This window comes from Vipera ursinii (assembly GCF_947247035.1).
Source record: "Vipera ursinii genome assembly, chromosome: 4".
NCBI lineage: Eukaryota > Metazoa > Chordata > Lepidosauria > Squamata > Viperidae > Vipera > Vipera ursinii.
Window position 1 is genome coordinate 38,374,725 of NC_139514.1, and position 18,578 is coordinate 38,393,302.

Sequence of the window (18,578 nt, forward strand, 5' to 3'; positions counted from 1 at the left end):
TGAAAATTGAAATTTGCATTTCCCAAAACTCATTATAAAATTAAAAAAATTATGTTCAGCTGCAACGTTTAAATATGAGAAAAACTGTTTTACCTTAGATAATCAGTCTAGGAGGAAAGTGACCATTTTGGATGATCTGATATATAAGTTTTATATTGGTAAAAATGCATATTTATTTTAATTTGGTGATAGAGCACCTGTAAACAACAAATTTTGATAAATATAATTTTATTTATAGCAATGTTATCAGAAAGAGAAGCATACTAGGGCAGATGTTTTTTTACTATTCATCAAACACTATAAATATTATTTAAGCTATGCAGAAGCAAATACATCCTTCTATTATTCACGAATAGACATTGCTTAGTTTCATGTTTTTACTTAGCCTATGTATGTACAAAAAGGGTAACAGATTTTTTTGCATAAAAGTTTAGTTTTGTTTATTAATATTTCTATACCACCCTTCTCCTGAAGGACTCAGGGCGGTGAACAGGGCAAGAATAAAAATGCAAAATTACAAATATTAAAAAAAGATTAAATAGTTGCCCACTAAAAAACAATCGATACAATACAATTAAAAAACCCCAATAAAACAGCAATAAAAAACCCCACCAATCCCCCATAAGGCCAGGCCGGCTTGTTCGAATAAAAATGTTTTTAGATTGCGGCGAAAGGAGTGAAGATCGGGCGCCATCCAGAGCTCTACCGGTAACTGATTCCATAGTTCCGGGGCGCCCACAGAGAAGGATCTCCCCCTGGGGGCCACCAATCGACATTCTCTGATCGGTGGCACCCTGAGGAGGCCCTCTCTGTGGGAACGCACAGGGCGCAGGGAGATTGATGCCGGCAGCAGGTAAAGTATAATTTATAAAAAGTAATTGAGTAATGAAATTTTCCATTCCTGTTCATCTTATGGGTTTACAAAAGGAACCATCATCTATAAAATATTAAAAATGTAATTTTAGTCATTATATGTATAACAGGAGATTATACTACACTACACAGCTGTAGATGTGCCATATACAGAAGAGACGAATCTTTATGGAATTCTCTACATGAATGTTTGTAATTTTTTTTTTATTGAAAAGTTTTACAATACAATTTTCCATTAAAAGCCCCCATCCCCCTCCACCCTCCCCTCCCTACCTCCCCCCTACCTCTTCCCTCCCCCCTTACCTCCCCCCTTCCCCCCTCCCTCTTCCCTCCCCTCCCTCCCCCCCACCCCCCTCCCCCCCCGGACTTCCCAGAGCTAAATACAAGGTATATATATATAAAAGCAATCATAAGCAACCATATACTAACAACCATAAATTCTAAAATCCATCACTCTCTAACTTATATAAGAACAAACAAAACTTAACATTATTAAATATATATATAAAAAAAAATAGGAAAAGAAAAGAAAAAACACGAAAGAAGACTTATTCGAATGCTAGATAAAACTTCTTAACCCTATACTTATTCTGGATAAACTCAATCCACTTTCTCCATTCCATAATATAACGTTCTTGCGAGTGATCTTTCAAATAAGCCGATATCTTCGCCATCTCTGCCAGGTCGGAAACCTTTAAAGTCCATTCTTCTATAGTCGGCAGCTCCTCTTTCTTCCAATATTGTCCTATCAAAAGTCTTGCTGCCGTGACTAAATTCAGCATCAACTTGGAGTCCACCACTGTAGCATCAACAATTATTCCCAACAAAAAAAATTGCGGACAAAACTTTATCCTCCTTTTAAAGATCTTTTGTATATTCCACCAAATTTTAATCCAAAAGGCCTTAACCTTTTTACATGTCCACCATATGTGAAAATATGTTGCATCTTCAACCCCGCACCTCCAACACTTAGGCTGATAATTCGGGTACATACTTGCAAGCTTTTTAGGATCTAAATGCCATCTATAAAACATCTTATAAAAATTCTCTCTTAAATTTTGAGCTTGAGTAAATTTCACATTCCTCACCCAGATCTTCTCCCACATGTCCATTGTAATAACTTCCTGGATATTTTGGGCCCATTTTATCATACAGTCCTTAACAAGCTCTGTTTCTGAATCAATCTCTATCAATGCAAGATATATCCGTTTAATGTGTGCAGGTCCCTGATTTCTAATTTGCTTTATCAGATTTTCATCAATCGTTGCAAATCCAATTTTCTGGTCTTCTTTCCACCTGGCCCGTAACTGAGTATATTGAAACCATGTTTGAACAACCTTCTCTTCTCGCAAGAAGCTATATGATTTCAAGCACCAAACATTCCTTTCCAAACTTAAAATTTCCTTGTAGGTAGTCTCATCGTGTTTGAAACCAGCATGTATATTTTCTATTGCGTGTTTTGGAATTGCCCACAATGGTATCTTACAACTTAGCTTATGTCTATACTTCTTCCAAACTCTCAGCAATGCCTGTCTTAAAATATGCGTCCTAAACACAGTACCTACCTTCTTATCATACAACAAATATGCATGCCAGCCAAACAACAAATCATGGCCCTCAAGATTTAATAACCTCGATTGCGTCAAATTGATCCAATCACTTATTCCTACTAATGCAGCAGCTTCATAATATAATTTAAAATTAGGCAATTTAAGGCCACCTCTCTCACGAATATCCTGCATAATCTTAAGTTTAACTCGTGGCTTTTTCCCTGCCCACACAAATTTATTGATACCACGCTGCCATTCCTCCAAATTAGAGTCTTTCTTAAGAATCGGTATCATTTGGAATAAAAATAAAAATTTGGGCAGGACATTCATTTTCACTGCTGCAATCCGTCCCAACAAAGTCAATTGCAATTTTTGCCAACTCTCCAATTCTTTTTGAATTTTCCCCCACAATTTTTCATAATTATTTTTATATAGCTTTGTATTCGAGGGCGACAAAATTACCCCCAAATATTTAACCCTTTTAACAATCTCAAATCCAGTTAATCCTTCCAAGAAGGCCTTCTGTGAAACTGTCATGTTTCTAGCCAAAATTTTAGTTTTCTGTATGTTTACTTTAAATCCAGAAACCTTCCCATATTGTGTTATTATCTCTATCAGGTCCACAACAGAGTTCTCTGGCTGGGTCACTGTAACAACCAGATCATCTGCAAATGCTCTCAATCTATAGTCCTGATCTCCAACTTGTATCCCCTTAATTTTTTCCGAATTCCGAATCTTGTTCAATAATATCTCTAAAGTTAATACAAATAACAAGGGCGATAACGGACATCCTTGCCTTGTACCCTTCTCAATATTACATACTGCCGTCAGACTATTGTTAACTATGATTCGGGCAGTTTGCTTTTGATATAATGCCCTAATCGGCTGTAAGAAATTTTCCCCAAAATCCATTTTATCTAACATTCTCAACAGAAATTGCCAATTCAATTGATCAAAAGCCTTTTCAGCATCTAAAAAGATTAGCGCTGCAGAGATCTGGTTGTGCCTTTCCAAATACTCTAACACATCAACTATATGTCTAACATTATTTTTCATTTGCCTACCACTAATAAACCCCGTTTGATCCCCATGAATCACCTGTTGCAGAACCCTCATCAGTCTATTAGCCAAAACCTTAGCAAATATCTTATAATCTGTATTTAAAAGCGAAATCGGTCTGTAATTTTTAACTTGAGTAGCATCCTGATCTTCCTTCGGAATCAATGAGATAAAAGCTGTTCTCCAAGACGGTGGCACCTTTCCCCCCCTCTGGATTGTCTGGAACAGTTCCTTTAACGGTTTTATCATCTCAAATTGTAAATTTTTATAAAAAGCCGCAGACAAGCCATCTGTACCGGGCGCCTTATCAACCTTCAAATCCTTAATTGCTGTAAGGATTTCTTCTTCTGTGATCAGTTGGTTAATCCCCTCTCTTTGTGCTTGCGTAAGGACCGGAATATTAGCATTCTCCAAATATTTATCAATGTCTTTTACCTCAATTTCCTCTTTGGTATATAATTTCGAATAAAAATCCACAAAAGCATCCTTAATAAGATTCTGTTGAAACACGACCCTTCCTTTATATTCAATCTTGTCTATATTAGAGGCCCTTTGTTTCTTCCTCAGTCTATAGGCTAACCATCTGCCTGGTTTATTAGCGTTGCAAAAAGTATTATGCCTAGCAAACCGCAGATTGGTTGCCACTTGGTCTGCCATTAATTTATCAAATTGTCCTCTTAACAGCCTAATAGCCTCTTTAATTTTCACGTCCCCTGGATTCAAAATCAAAGCCCTTTCTTTTTCCTTTATTTCATTCTCCAGTTCTTTCCTTCTGGTTTCCACTACACGTCTACGTCTATTATTCATATATATCAACACACCTCTCATATAGGCCTTACTAGCATCCCAAACCATATCCATAGAGGTACCCTTATTCATATTAATCTCAAAAAAATCCTTCATCCGCTGTTTACATTCTTCCACATTTCTCTGATCTCTAAACAAGTTCTCATTTACGCGCCACGAGCGCCTGTCTCTTTTCTCCTTATCAATCTCCAACCAAACTGGACTGTGGTCTGAAATAGTTCTTGCACATATCTTCACTTTTTTAGTTCTCAAAAAGAAATCATTAGTCAACAAAATAAAATCAATCCTTGAGAAAGATTGGTGTCTGTCAGAGTAAAAAGTATAATCCTTCTCCTGCAGGTGCCTCTCCCGCCAGATATCTCGCAATTCGAGATCATCCTTCAATTCAAAAAAAGTTTTAGGCAGTCTGGCGTGGCTTGGAATACGCTTAAAAGCTCCAGCTTTATCCAAGTGTACATCCAGAACACCATTCCAATCTCCCATAATAATAAAAGATTTATAATCCAACTGGGTAAGCTTTGTATGAAGTAAGCTAAAAAAATCAGCTTGTTGTTGGTTAGGTGCATATAGTCCAACTAGAAGCATCTTTTTACCTTCTAACAGCAGCTCAATCATAACATATCTTCCATGCTTATCTGCTTCAATTAAGTCTGCTGTTAAGGCACTTTTAACATAAACAACTACTCCATTTTTCTTATTCTCTGCAGAGGCAACAAAATGCGTACCCAGTCTCGAGTTCAGTAAATACTTTTGATCCAAAACTCTAATATGCGTTTCTTGCAAGCATATAACATCTATCTTAAATTGCTTTAAATATTGAAAAACTTTCTTCCTCTTCTGCGGTGAATTTAGTCCATTAACATTCCAAGTTAAAAATTTAGTTGCCATGCATATCATCCAGAAGCCCTTGGACCACAGCCTTGATAGGACTAACTTCTTTAGGCCGTGCCCCTCCCACAGCTTGACTGTATGTACGTTGCGAAGAAACTGAAGACTTTTGCTGATCTTGTTCTATTATTTTCTTTGCTCGTTTTAAAGCAGCACGCGTCACTCTTTGCTCTCTAGGATCATCCAAAGAAGTTGTAACTTGATCTCCTCCCACGCCACTTTCCTCTGTTTCCTCCTCTTGTTGTTCTTCTTCTCCAGATCCTTTTCCAGCTTCCAGGAGCGTTAATGGGGTTGCTTTTAGGACATTATTGTAGAAATCACGCGCTTGCTTCACAGTAATCAACCGGTACCTTTTACCTTCATGCATCACCATCAGCCCCTGAGGAATCTCCCATCTGAACCTTATATCTCTTTGCTTGAGCTCATGCACGAGGAATGTATAATCCTTCCTTCCCCTTAAAATCCTTGGAGGAATTTCTTTTAAAACCAAAACTTCTTGTTCAGCAATCACCACTTTAACATCATAGGCAGCTTGTATAATTTGATCTCTGATCTCTCTTTTTGCAAAATAAACCACCACATCTCTAGGCAACTTCCTCTGTCTGGCAATCCATGAATTCACCCGAAACACTTTATCCATAGCTGCTCTTATTTCAGATGCTGGCAGGTTTAATACTTCTTCAAAAGCCTCAGAGATCAGCTGCTTCAAATCTTCTTTAGTATCCTCTTTTAAGCCTCTGATTCTGACAGCAAACTGCATCTGGTAAAATTGGGCTAAGCTTAAGTCCTTCTCCAGTTTGTCTCTTACATTTTCATTCTCTCTTACTTTAACTTCTAATATAGCATTCCTTTGAGCCAAATCATCCATCTTTTCATCTAATTCTTCCACACATTCCGCCACTTTATGCACTGAAGACAAAATGTCTACCTTCATCACGCTGAGCTTCTGTTCCATCCTCTCTTCCATTCTCTCCTCCAGTTTCTCCAATTTCTCCTCCATCTGCGCAAATTTGTCAGCCATTGATTGATTAATTGAGTCCAAAAGTTTATCCACAGCATCTCGAAACTCCTTCGCTGTCAGCGCTTCAGAAGGGTGCAACGCCTGTAAAGATGATTGTTGCACTGGCGAGGATCCACCACTCCGAAGAGTTTTAGGGGGAGGTTTCGCCGCCATCTTTTAATCCTCAAATATGACGCACTTTCACTTAGAGTTTAAAAAGTTCAAGTAGTTAGAGAGTATAATAAAATAAGCCTCTTCACCTTTATCTCTTGTATCGCTCTGCCTGCTCCTTTAAATCATAGTCCTTTCTTCAGGCAGGGATGGTTCGCAGACGCCTGGCTCTGCTCCAAAAAGTTCAGAGCAGACACGCCGGCCAGCTGGGAGCAACCCAGGCTTCGGGGGAGTTCAATCCTTCAGCCGCCCAAGCTCCGAGCTCAGGCGGCCTCGGAGAACTCAACCCCTACCTGGGGCCTCACCCCCTCCTCTTCTCCCGAGGAGGGGGCTTCAATTTCGCCCGAACAGCTGTTCGGCGCTGTTACGGGCGAAAAAACAAACAGCTGAGCCGCGGGCAGCCCGGGAAGGCTGTCTTCGGCGCCGCGACGCCACCGGAAGCCTCGAATGTTTGTAATTTTTATTTCTATTGTTTTACTCTACAAGAGAATTATTTAGTATTTAATAAACTGGATAACAATTTAGAGAAATGCGATAAAAAAGAAAGAAAAAATAAATTGTTTATTAGGATTTTGAATTAAGAGTTTAAGCTTACCCTCAAAACTAGGTTAAAACTAAACTAAACTAAAACTGGCAGTGGGGAAGAATCTATGCCTCAAATAGAAGCCTTCACAAAAGAATATTAAAAAGCATACCATGCAATGCTCCATTATTTGGTTATTATATTGTTGGAGTTAGTATGTAGATTTTAGAACTTTTTAAGCAATTAAATACATACTATTAGATTTCTCTATTTTAGAGCCTCCTGATCTCCCTCATTTCAGGTTTTTTTATTTGACAAAGATAGCAAACAGAAATGGTTTAGAAACAAGGATATTGAGGCAATGCTTCTATTTAAAAAGTAAAGACGTATATGAATTAGAATTTAGGTTTTGAGAAATGGGAAAATTCAGGTATGGAAAAAAGGCATATAGAAACAAAAGACAGAAGAACTAAGATCTAACGCAACTTTAGGTATTGTTGGCTATGCAATAATAATAATAAAGATTGTATTTTTATTTAGCTTGTACCCATAATAATTCTTTTCTCAGTTTTAGCTGTTTTCTGTTATATGTGATCATAGATATTTAAACTGTGCCATGTTCTTGTGAGACCATATGACTAGCCAATTTTTGTTCTGATAAACTGGAAGAATGGTGAAGATTAGTAGAATAAATTCAAAAATATTTAAAAAATGAATTAAAAGAGATCATAGAACATTCATTTACTTAACAGAATTGTGACCAGCAAATATATTACACTACAAAGCTTAATAGACCAGGGTGCATTTTGACAGCTATTTGGATTTGGATCTAAAACCTATTCTATGATAAATACATTAATATTTAAGATAACAAAAATGCTATTTTTATTACTGTTAAACAAAATAATTAATGTAACGTACAATTGGTAGATTTTACAACTAATTACATGAAAGCTAGTGTATTATACTATGTTGGTAACATTTACAATCCTCATTTAGTAAACATGATTTATAAGCAGAAATTGTTTGGATTTGAATTTAACTAATGTACACAGTTTAGAACAATGTTTGCAGAAGCAAAAGACAAATGTGTTTTGAAAATAATAACTACAAAATACCGATGAGCCACAATACATTTTAGATAAATAGATGAACTTTATTTCAGAAGGATTTACTTTGCATCATACCTTGAGTATAAACTTTCAAAGAAAACAATAACGTTGGCACTTTAATTCATGATCAAAGTGAAGACAATAATTTGCCACCTATTCAGTCTGAATATGATTAACATAATATTAAGTGCCTTAAAGAACTAAAATGCATTTAGTTTTCAATTATGATACAGTATTAGATAAGCAATGTTCTGTTAATACATGAATTATAACAGAATATTTCTGTTTCTGTCAGCAGTTATGAATTGCATTTATTTTAATATGTTTGTGGGATTACTCACTGGAGAGTATTTTTCTTAGATTTAAATACTGAGAATTTTTCAATATATATTTTCAGGGTGGAAAAATACCAATAAGATGGACTGCTCCTGAAGCTATAGCCTACAGGAAATTTTCTTCTGCAAGCGATACATGGAGTTACGGAATTGTCATGTGGGAAGTAATGTCATATGGAGAAAGACCATATTGGGAGATGTCTAATCAGGATGTAAGTTTTAACTGGTTATTACAGTTATTATTTTTTTCAGGATGCATTTATTCCGTTGCTTATTGAAAAGAAAACAAAAAAACTACAACTATCCAGGAGCACAGTAGTAATAAGTCCTACTGAATATAGTAAGACTTGGCTTCTGAATAAACATGTGTAGGAATCACTGTTACTACCACATACTGTTAGAAAGTGGAAAATAAAAACTGATTCCCCATTGATCACTATTAACTGCAACTAATATAATTAAAATCGCCATAGAACAAGTACCATTGAAATTCTATTGCTAAAGTCAAATTATTTAGTATTCTTAGCTTTGACATCAAAGATTAATACCTGGGGAGAAACATAATTGAAGCAAAAGTTTCAGGATAGAAGCGAAACTCTTGTTCATTGTTCATTTCTACTGCAATCTCTCTTTGTATGATTATTTAGCAGGTGGGGATTGTAAAACATGATATCATGAGACTGCATCCCTTAACAACTGCATTTCCTCACTTTCACTTGCCATTGATAAGCAAGGATCTTATGCGATTAAAACTTTCAACTTCCTATTGGCTTCCCAATTAAATGTGCTTGTGGGAACATTGAAAAACATCACATGACCTGGGGATGTTGCGATGTCCAGAACTACAAGGACCCATCATAAGTACCAGTTGTTCAGCACCATTGCAACTTTGAAAGGTGACTGAATAAATGGCCCTAACCCAAGGACTAATCATAGCGTATAATATACATCAGCAGAATTTCCTTTTTGTGCCTAGCCATAAGCCAATGGTTCTCAAACATCGTAGTAACCCTAAATGATGAATTTGTGTGATTCTCACACCATAAATAAAATTGAGGGCAAGAAAGAAATATACCACTTATTTTTAATAATTAAATTTAATCTATACATCACAAAGTTTCTCCAATATTCTGCCATGACAAAGTATCAACTGCTAAGAAGAGCAAATCTCAGAATTTTGACTACACTCTCACTTTGTCTGTGCAAGCTCGATCAAGTTTAAAAATATTATTAAGCCATAGGTGATCTACAGTTTGAGAACCCTTGTCAAAACTTCTGGTGTACTTTGTTCTGGTTTAACAAAAAATAAGGCAGGAAAGCTGGCTGAATGACTTCATAGGGTTATAGTTATGGGGAAACTAGGAATAGGACCATGATGTATGCCACTTTGACTTGCACAAAATAAAGGTGGGCTATAAATGTATTGTACTTAATGTGGTATGAATCTAGCAAACTGTCATTTATTCAGTGAAGCATAATTTAGTATGAGATGTGATGCAAAAATCTATCATACAACATTTAACAAATTGTCCTTTATGGTAACTCAGTACATTTTATGGCTCTACATAAACAAAAGCAATATCACTTCACCTAGTGGGATCCAGAAGAAGAGCCTTTTCTGCTATGGCTTCCACCCGCTGGCATCTCTTGCTTCCCCAAGGACAGATCTGCTTCCACTTGGCCTGCTTCCAAAAAGCCTTGAAGACATGGCTGTGCTAACTAATCTGGGTTCCCAATGGGGGTATGGCTCTTTGAAGGAGAATAATGGGGTAGAAAACACCCCACCTCCTCACTGGGTGCACTTTGCTCCCTCCCTCTCTATCCTGCTTGGTTTTATTTTAACTGGATTTTAAATTTAAGATCCTTAATTATTGTTTTAATGTTTTACAATGCATTTTATTCAGTGTCCCTAAGCTGCCTCTGGCAAGATGGGCAGCATACAAGTTTGATAAATAATTAAATAAATAAATCTCCTCCCCCACTTTTTGCATAGGTCATTCTTTCCATTGAAGAAGGATATAGGCTTCCAGCTCCCATGGGCTGTCCAGCTGCCCTCCATCAACTAATGCTTCATTGCTGGCAAAAGGAAAGAAGCCATCGGCCAAAGTTCATCGACATTGTCAGCTTCTTAGACAAATTGATACGAAACCCCAGCTCTCTTCATACTTTAGTGGAGGATGTACTAATGTAAGAACCATTGAAGTATGCTTCTTGTATGTTCATGCATGATTGTCACCCTTCAAATAGCCATGTTAATTGTATTATATACAATGATTTTGCATCTGTAATAAACCAGTGATTTTTTTTAATCATCATTCCTTTTTGTTTCCTCTATCATGTCAGATATTCTTAATTTTTTCCTTCAGTTGTGCCCTGGCCTATACCTAATGCATAAAGCCAATTTGGATGTATTCCATATAATAAACTCCCATTGCTCCAGGAATCACATGCATATAAAGAAGAGTAATGTGGAATGACATGTCACTTAGTATATCCCAACAAATTCCAATTGTGTTAAAAAAAAATATAACCTGCATTTTTTAAAATTAGTTCTCATTCAAGTTTAAAGAAAAAGACTGATCAGTTATTTTCCTGCACTTATTTTAGTTATGAAATGGCCAAGGCACATGTATAAATGTCTTTTATTATGTATTCATATCTCTGATTTTATGATATACTCATATGTCTAGCGGTCTGTAGTTCCTGTAACTTCTCACAATCATTCAAAGTCTAGGGAAGACTTCATAAGGAAATTCCTTCTACTGGGTATGTGTGAGTGTAAATTAAGAGTCACAAAAGCTTTAGTGTGTGTGTGTGTGTCTGTGTGTGTGTGAGTGTGTGTGTGTGTGTGTGTGTGTGTGTGTGTACGTACACCCCAATATTGGGTCAGAGGTGCCTTATTAACTATTCTATAGGCTTATATCTGCATGAAATAGCCCTCCATTATCTCTAGCCAGGACCCAAGACCAAACATAGTAGCAACCAAATGTTGAAGTCTAGTCTTTAGCTTGAGGAAGAACTTCTCTCAAGCACAGCATAATATGCTACCATCAATACTCCTAACTGGGCACCTGCTCCAAAATCCCCTTATCCAAATAGGTTTGCTCTTGTGGCTCAGAGAACACTGAAACTATTCCCCTTAGTTTCCCTTATCCCTATGCTGCACTGTAATTTCTATACAGACATGTGGAATTGTCTTATTTTGTTGCTCTATGACAGAACTGAACATGAGCAGACCTTTATCAGATAAGTTTCTATTGTACTTTCTGATTCTACTGCTTGCCCTACCTGCACTTTGGCTACAGTAAGTTCTGTGTTGCTGTGATTAAAATATATCATCACATACTGTACTCCTGAATATTATATTTTTATATGTTTTATATCCTTTTATTTGGATCAATGATAAGGATAGTAGTAATAATAATAATAATAATAATAATAATAATAATAATAATAATAATAATAATAATAATAATAATAATAATAATAATAATAATATAAGCTAACATCCGATTTGTATGTACTGATGTGGAAGGGATGTTTTCCATCTGATCATAGAATTAGCCTTTTTATTTTCAAGTTTGGAACATTGGCAGTGCCCATGGCAATGGTATTGCTAGTGGATAGCATCTGCTCATTTCATGTAGAACCTTTTCTCAAACACAAGAAAACAGTGAATATGGAAAGTGCACCTTTCCAATCACTACTTTGTAGCACCTTTAGAGCAGAAATAACAGCTTCCAAACAGTAATTATAGCCGGCTGTCTTCCTGTGAAAATTTTCCCCTGGCAGATTTTTTAAAAATATATTTTATTAATAATTTTAATTGCAATACTAAAAAAATAATACAAAGTAAATTTAGAGAAAGAGAAAACAATATAAAGAAGAAAACATGCAGGAAAAAGAGAGAATGTAATGAAGAAAAAGAAGAGAAAATAAAGAAGTGACTTCGAGCCTTCATCACAAGAAGTATAAACAAATGTAATAAATCTTTACTCTGTATAGGGGTGTCAAACTGCCGGCCCACGGGCCAGAGCATCACGGAGAAACCGCGCCCGTCCCATTGCCGGCAATGGGAAAAAGTTCCGATACGCCGCGCGACATCACATGATGTCGCGAGTTTGACAGATAACTCTTTAACCCATATCCCATCTGCTATCTATAAGCAAATCCATCAATCCTGGAGCAAAAAGTCCATAAAGGATTGCCAGAATATTGCTAACAAAAAAAGTCTTATCTTAACCTTAATCAAATAAACCAAGTTTATGTTTCTTCCTTTTACTTCTAATAGTCTTGATTTTTAATTCAATCAAATCTTGTCACAGAATTTGATTTCTCTTCAATTCTTCTTTTTTCTTCAAGGCTTTAACTTGTAGAATTCTTGTAGCTCAGAAATATTCTTGCATGTGTTTCCTTGCATGTGTTGCATGTTTGACATCTTTCAAAAGATTTTCAATACTATTCAAGTCTCAGGAGTTTGAAAGCCATTCTAAAATCTTTATTTTTCTTTCCTGTAAGTTTTTCATAGTTGACTTGGAGGTATGGTTATGATTAGTGTCTTGTTCAAACGCCCATCACCTTTCAGGTTCACTTGTTTTTACTGACTGAGGAATACTAATTTCTAGATTATATTGAGATTTAGCTGAATCTATTTTCTCCAACATTCTCTCTAATCCTGGAAGTCATAGCATCCCAATGTATAAGCTTAAAGTATTCTTTTCTATAAATATTTCACAGATAGATCCTTTATGGTTGTGGCAAAATAGTTCAGTTTTTGTTTTGTCAGTCCAAAGTACTTTATTCCAAGTTGTTACATTTTTTAAGTTTATCAAGGTTTTCTTTTGTAATTTTTATGATGACTTTTGTGGTCACTGTTTTTTTTTTATTAAAGAGTTTTACAAAAACAAAATTTTACAATATATCCCCAAATCCCTGGCATCTTGTAGAATCTTAAATTTAACTCTTGGTTTTTTCCCCGCCCAGATAAATTTGTTAATACCCTTCTGCCATTGATCAAGGTTGGCATCCTTTTTCAATATAGGTATCATTTGAAACAAAAAGAGAAACTTTGGTAGAACATTCATTTTAACAACGGCAATTCTCCCCAGTAATGATAATTGTAATTTTTTTCAATTATTTAAGTCCCTTTGTACCTTCAACCATAGTGTTTCATAATTATTCTTATACAATTTTACATTTGAGGCTGCAATATATACTCCTAGATATTTAACCTTCTTCACTATTTCAAAACCTGTTAATTTAGATAACATATCCCTTTCACTCATAGATAAGTTCTTGGATAATATCTTAGTCTTATTACTATTCACCTTGAACCCAGAAACCTTACCATACTGAGTTATAATTTCCATCAAGTCTATAACCAACTGTAACGGTTGGGATACTGTCACAACCAAGTCATCAGCAAAAGCTCTCAGTCTATAATCATTCTGTTTTATTTTAATTCCCTTTATCATAGAGGACTCTCGAATTTTAATTAATAAAATCTCTAGTGTTAAAACAAACAATAATGGTGATAGGGGGCAACCCTGTTTTGTACCTTTTTCAATTTTGAAAATCTCTGTTAATCCCCCATTAACTATAATTTGTGCAGTTTGTTGTTGATATATAGCTTTAATAGCATGTAGAAAACCTTCTCCAAAATTCATCTCCTCAACAACTCTTAATAAAAATTGCCAATTCAATTGGTCTTATATGCAGCTCTTGTCATCCTCTGTTCTTTTGGGTCTTCTTTTGATGCCAAACTCTGCTCCATGGCCTCCGCCTTCTGCATCTCCTCAAGGGGCAGTGACATTGCCCCTTCACTCAATTGTTTATCATCTTGTCTTACTTCTGTTCTTTTAACTCTGGGAGATGGTGGTAAACCTGCTTTCAAGACCTTAGTGTAGAAATCTTTTGCTTTTAAGATTGTATCCAATCTGTATCTAGTCCCTGCAAAATTTACCACGATTCCAATAGGTATTTCCCATCTGAACTGGATTTGTCGCTTCTTAAGCTCATCAGACAAAAAGGCAAAGTCTTTCCTCTTTCTAAGAATTTTTGAAGGTATCTCCTTTAAGATCATAATATCTTGGCCTGCAATCTGAAATTTTTCCCGATAAAAAGCCTGGATAATAGAATTTCTGGTTGATCTCCTGGAAAAATAAATCACTACGTCTCTAGGTAAACTTTTTTGCCTAGCAATCCAGGAGTTAACCCTAAATGTCTTATCCATTTCCTTAAGTAATTCTTCAGGTTCCCATTTCAAAACAGGAGCCACTGCTTGCGCTATTTCCCATTCCAAATTTTCTTTAGGATTCTCTTTGAGGCCTCTGATACGCAAAGCAAACTCCATGTTCTTATATTCTGATATAGTAACCTCATCTTGTGTTCTGTCAATCTTGGCCTCTGCTCTATCAATCTTCTGTTCAGCATCAATAATTTTATTTTCAAAATTCTCCACATACTCCATAACTGAGTCCACACGAACATCCAGGCGTTCTATATGTGCAGCTAAACCCTGGAGTGCAAGCACTATATCTTCCCTCATCTGGTTATTTTGATTCTTTATTTCTTGTTGCAAAACTTGCGTTGACTGCATCACAACTTGCTGAATGTCTGTCAGTGTAAATGCAGGAGGTGGGGGAGAGGGTGGTTGTACTGTAGGTTTCATCGAAGTCTGCCCTGCAGCTTGTGGTATAGGTGAGGAAATAACATTCTTAGAAAGCGGGGGCCCTCCCCCACATCTCGCAGCCATCTCTTAGGTTTCGATTTCCTCTTTCACCCAGCAGAATCGAAGTTCAGGAAAGAAAAAAAAAGGAAGAAAAGGAAGAAAAAGTAACAATTCTCCCAAAGTTCTTAACCTTCAATAGGAAGAAAAGGGAACAGACTTTCAAATACACAAAATCCGATACTGGATAAAGTCAGTTGCAAATTGTATCTCTTGCTTTGTAGCAAAATATAACAATTTTCAAACGCAGTCACTTCACACAGGAGAGAAACATTCCAGCGCCATTTTTACTCCATTTCAAACTTGAAACTTGAAGAAGATAATGAAACTGAGTTAAAGTTGAAATCCAATTTGAAAATGCAGATCTTCCTGCTTTGCTCTGCCTGCTTTCCAAAGGAACAAAATACTCACAGTCCCCTCTAAGCAGCAGGTGCAGTTGTCGCATCTGGTTCCGCTCCTTTTGGAGCGAAGACGTCCTGAGAGCGGAGAAAGCCTGGGCTCCGAGGGGGCTCACCCTGTTATCCCCCAAACTACTTGGGAGAATCTCAGGGGAGCTCTACCTCTACCCAGGCAGGCTCGCCTCTCCCTCTTCTCCCGAGGGAGAAGCTCCAGTGCCACGGAACAGCTGATTTTCACTGCCTCCGAGCGTTTGGACGCTTCCCAGGATTGGGCGGCTTCAGAATGCCGCCATTCGGCGTGGCAGCGCTACCAGAAGCCCGACTTTTGTGGTCACTGTTGTATAAGCAATATTGTAGAGTAAACCTATGGACAACTGTCAACCAAACTTTTCAGTAGATCATTTACATGATTTATGATTATCATTTTGCAGATCTGAATTTTCTGGAAATTATAGCAGATATTGTTGAAAGTAGACAGGGTCTTATACAATACAGATATTGCAAAATAAGAAATAAAATTAGACAAAATTCTCCAGATTAGATCTTATTTATCCTATATTACTGGGTTTTGATATTTTTGCCAATCTACTCTGCCCATTATGGATTTTAAATGGAAAAATGTCTGTCTAAAGTATATACTGAAATGTTTTTAAAAATGTATTTTCCTCTCAGAACAAAATTTTGAGCTACAAACTACTACCAAACATTTAAAAGATGCACATTTTGGACCTTTCTATTCTATTCTGAACTTTCCCTTGTTTCATCCATACTGAATTCACAATATCAGATTATTATTTCTATCTGATTCTGGCAAAAGAATCAATTCATTCTTTTCTCTTAAGCAAATTGTAGTGAACTTTTGTAAGTAGAGCATTTCAAAGAGCAATTCTGTTGCAACTGCAGGAAAGTAGTCCAGTCTAAAATTAAATGTATAAAGAACATTTGTATTTTGTTCTAGTAGACTTTGAAAACTTGAAATAAACACAACAGTAACAATTATTTTAATGAATGATAATATGGAATATTTATACTCTAAGGACAGAAATAGTCTCCAATTACAAGAAATATTCTTATAGAAAAAGATCTCATATCTAGAGATTGGATGGTGGGGGGAATGGAAGGATAGGTTATGACAGGAATTTCATTTTGTTTTCTTCTTCCCAAGGAAAAACAAGTCCAATTGCCTTTTGAAAAAGCTCATTTGAGACAACTATGATCTGGATGATTGAGAATCTCCAGAGGAAAATATATCAAGATTTCATAGCTTGTGTAATGTTTAATTTTCAGCCTAATGTACTAAGAAGGTATAATAAAACTAAATCAATAATATATTGTTCTTTACACAGAATGCCAGATTCACCTGGTGAAATTCCAGAATATCCTTTCTTTGTATCAGTCAGTGATTGGCTGGACTCAATAAAAATGGGCCAATACAAAACTAATTTTATGGCAGCAGGGTACACATCTATGGATCTTGTTTCAAGAATGAGTATTGAGTAAGTACATTATTTACTGGGGTTCCTAATTTTTATAGAACAGTGGGTAAGATTGGAATTTTAGAAAGTGCAAGGACACATCACAAAATGGCAGGCATGAGTTAAGTCAACAAATATTCATTCCCCATAAAAAATAAAATAGTAACTGGATTTTAAATATAATGAAAATTTCCATTAGTCTTATCATAGTCTAAAATGCAAACTTCTATTACATTTCAAATCCAGTTACTCAACATCTACGATTTCCATTTTCTAATAGTTTTCAGGCTGAAGAACAACATGGAATGGTTTGACTATTTCAGGTTTAAAAACAGCTTGGAACAATTTGTTTTTGTATTTTCTGTACTTCAACCAATCTTTCCCAACATTACCTTTATCTTGCAGTGACATTAGAAGAATTGGAGTTGCTCTTATTGGACATCAGAGACGAATAGTGAGCAGTTTACAGACTTTACGGTTACACATGATGCACATACAGGACAAAGGATTTCATGTATGAAAATTCTAGAAGCAACTGTGTTTTGTGCCTGAGCATTTCTAAAATGGAAAATACTCTCACTCCTTCTTTCTTCCCGGCTTCAAAAACCGCAACTTCTTCATACTATAAACACAATAATTTATGTTAATTCTTCTAGCTTGGAATTTTTACTTACATTACATAGTTCCATCCTCAATTAACTGATGGTAACATCCTGGCCACTACTAAAAGACTGTTGCTATATGATGTTGAATAGCTTGGCATGGATGTATAACTTTATATAACAGTAAAGTATTCAGAAAACTTTCATCAACTTTTTTGAAAGTGAAGGCTTTCTTGGCTTGGAATTGCTACCTTCTTGATGTATTAGAGTTTGATGGTAAATTACTAAATAATAATAATAACAACAACAATAATGATAGACATTTATTTTCATGTTTTGTGACATTTTAGCTTCCAATATAAAATGTGCAATCAAGAAAAGAACTTGACACATGTATTTGTTTTATTGCTTACCAAATCCCAAATGTAGGGTTTTCTTATTACATTTATTTTGTAATTATTACATTTAGTTTATGACAACTGATATGCTGGAATGAAAGCATAAAACCTCTTGGCCAAAATGAATAATTAAAAGTTTATAGTGATTTTTTTTGTAAACAGATGTTTACAGAATTTGTGTATAAACAGATACAGTGAATTATTGGCAAAGATCATTATCATATTTTTGTGATGCCAAGTGTTTAAATGTATTTGTTTGAACATCAGATTTCTCTATCTTAGAAAATTTAGAGTACATTGCCAAACAAATTTAACCATTGACTAGTTTCATTACTATTCATGTCTAAGTTTCTATATGCTTCCACAAGACTGAGCTAAGTCCCAAAATATATGTTTTAAGCAACATAAAATCCATGATAGGTACCAGTCATTTTACACAATGTAGTTACGTAGACATTATAAATACATATTTAACATGAGAAAAGATAAGAAACTGCTATTTACACATAAGGAAAAATGTCTTTAAGCCATTCATTGTGACATATTTAACTTCTCTTTGTTGGCCATTTTTTTAACCTAGAAAAATGGCATTTTTTATGAAACTATCATCAGTTTAATTCTCATAATTTTTGATTATGGAAATGTTTTCAAGTTTTCCAA

The 18,578-nt window shown here is 35.6% G+C and overlaps 1 protein-coding gene across 1 annotated transcript in view; it reads left to right on the plus strand.

The window, feature by feature from the left end:
- EPHA6 (EPH receptor A6) overlaps window positions 1-17,438 on the plus strand; it is a gene marked incomplete at both ends in the record, with an annotated part of 451,179 nt that extends 433,741 nt beyond the window's left edge. Inside the window, 4 exons of the mRNA XM_083361258.1 lie at window positions 8,381-8,530; window positions 10,312-10,505; window positions 16,790-16,939; window positions 17,324-17,438. Coding sequence (XP_083217384.1) covers window positions 8,381-8,530; window positions 10,312-10,505; window positions 16,790-16,939; window positions 17,324-17,438 — 609 coding nt within the window. The remainder of the gene's footprint in view (window positions 1-8,380; window positions 8,531-10,311; window positions 10,506-16,789; window positions 16,940-17,323) is intronic.
- Window positions 17,439-18,578: the final 1,140 nt, after the last annotated feature.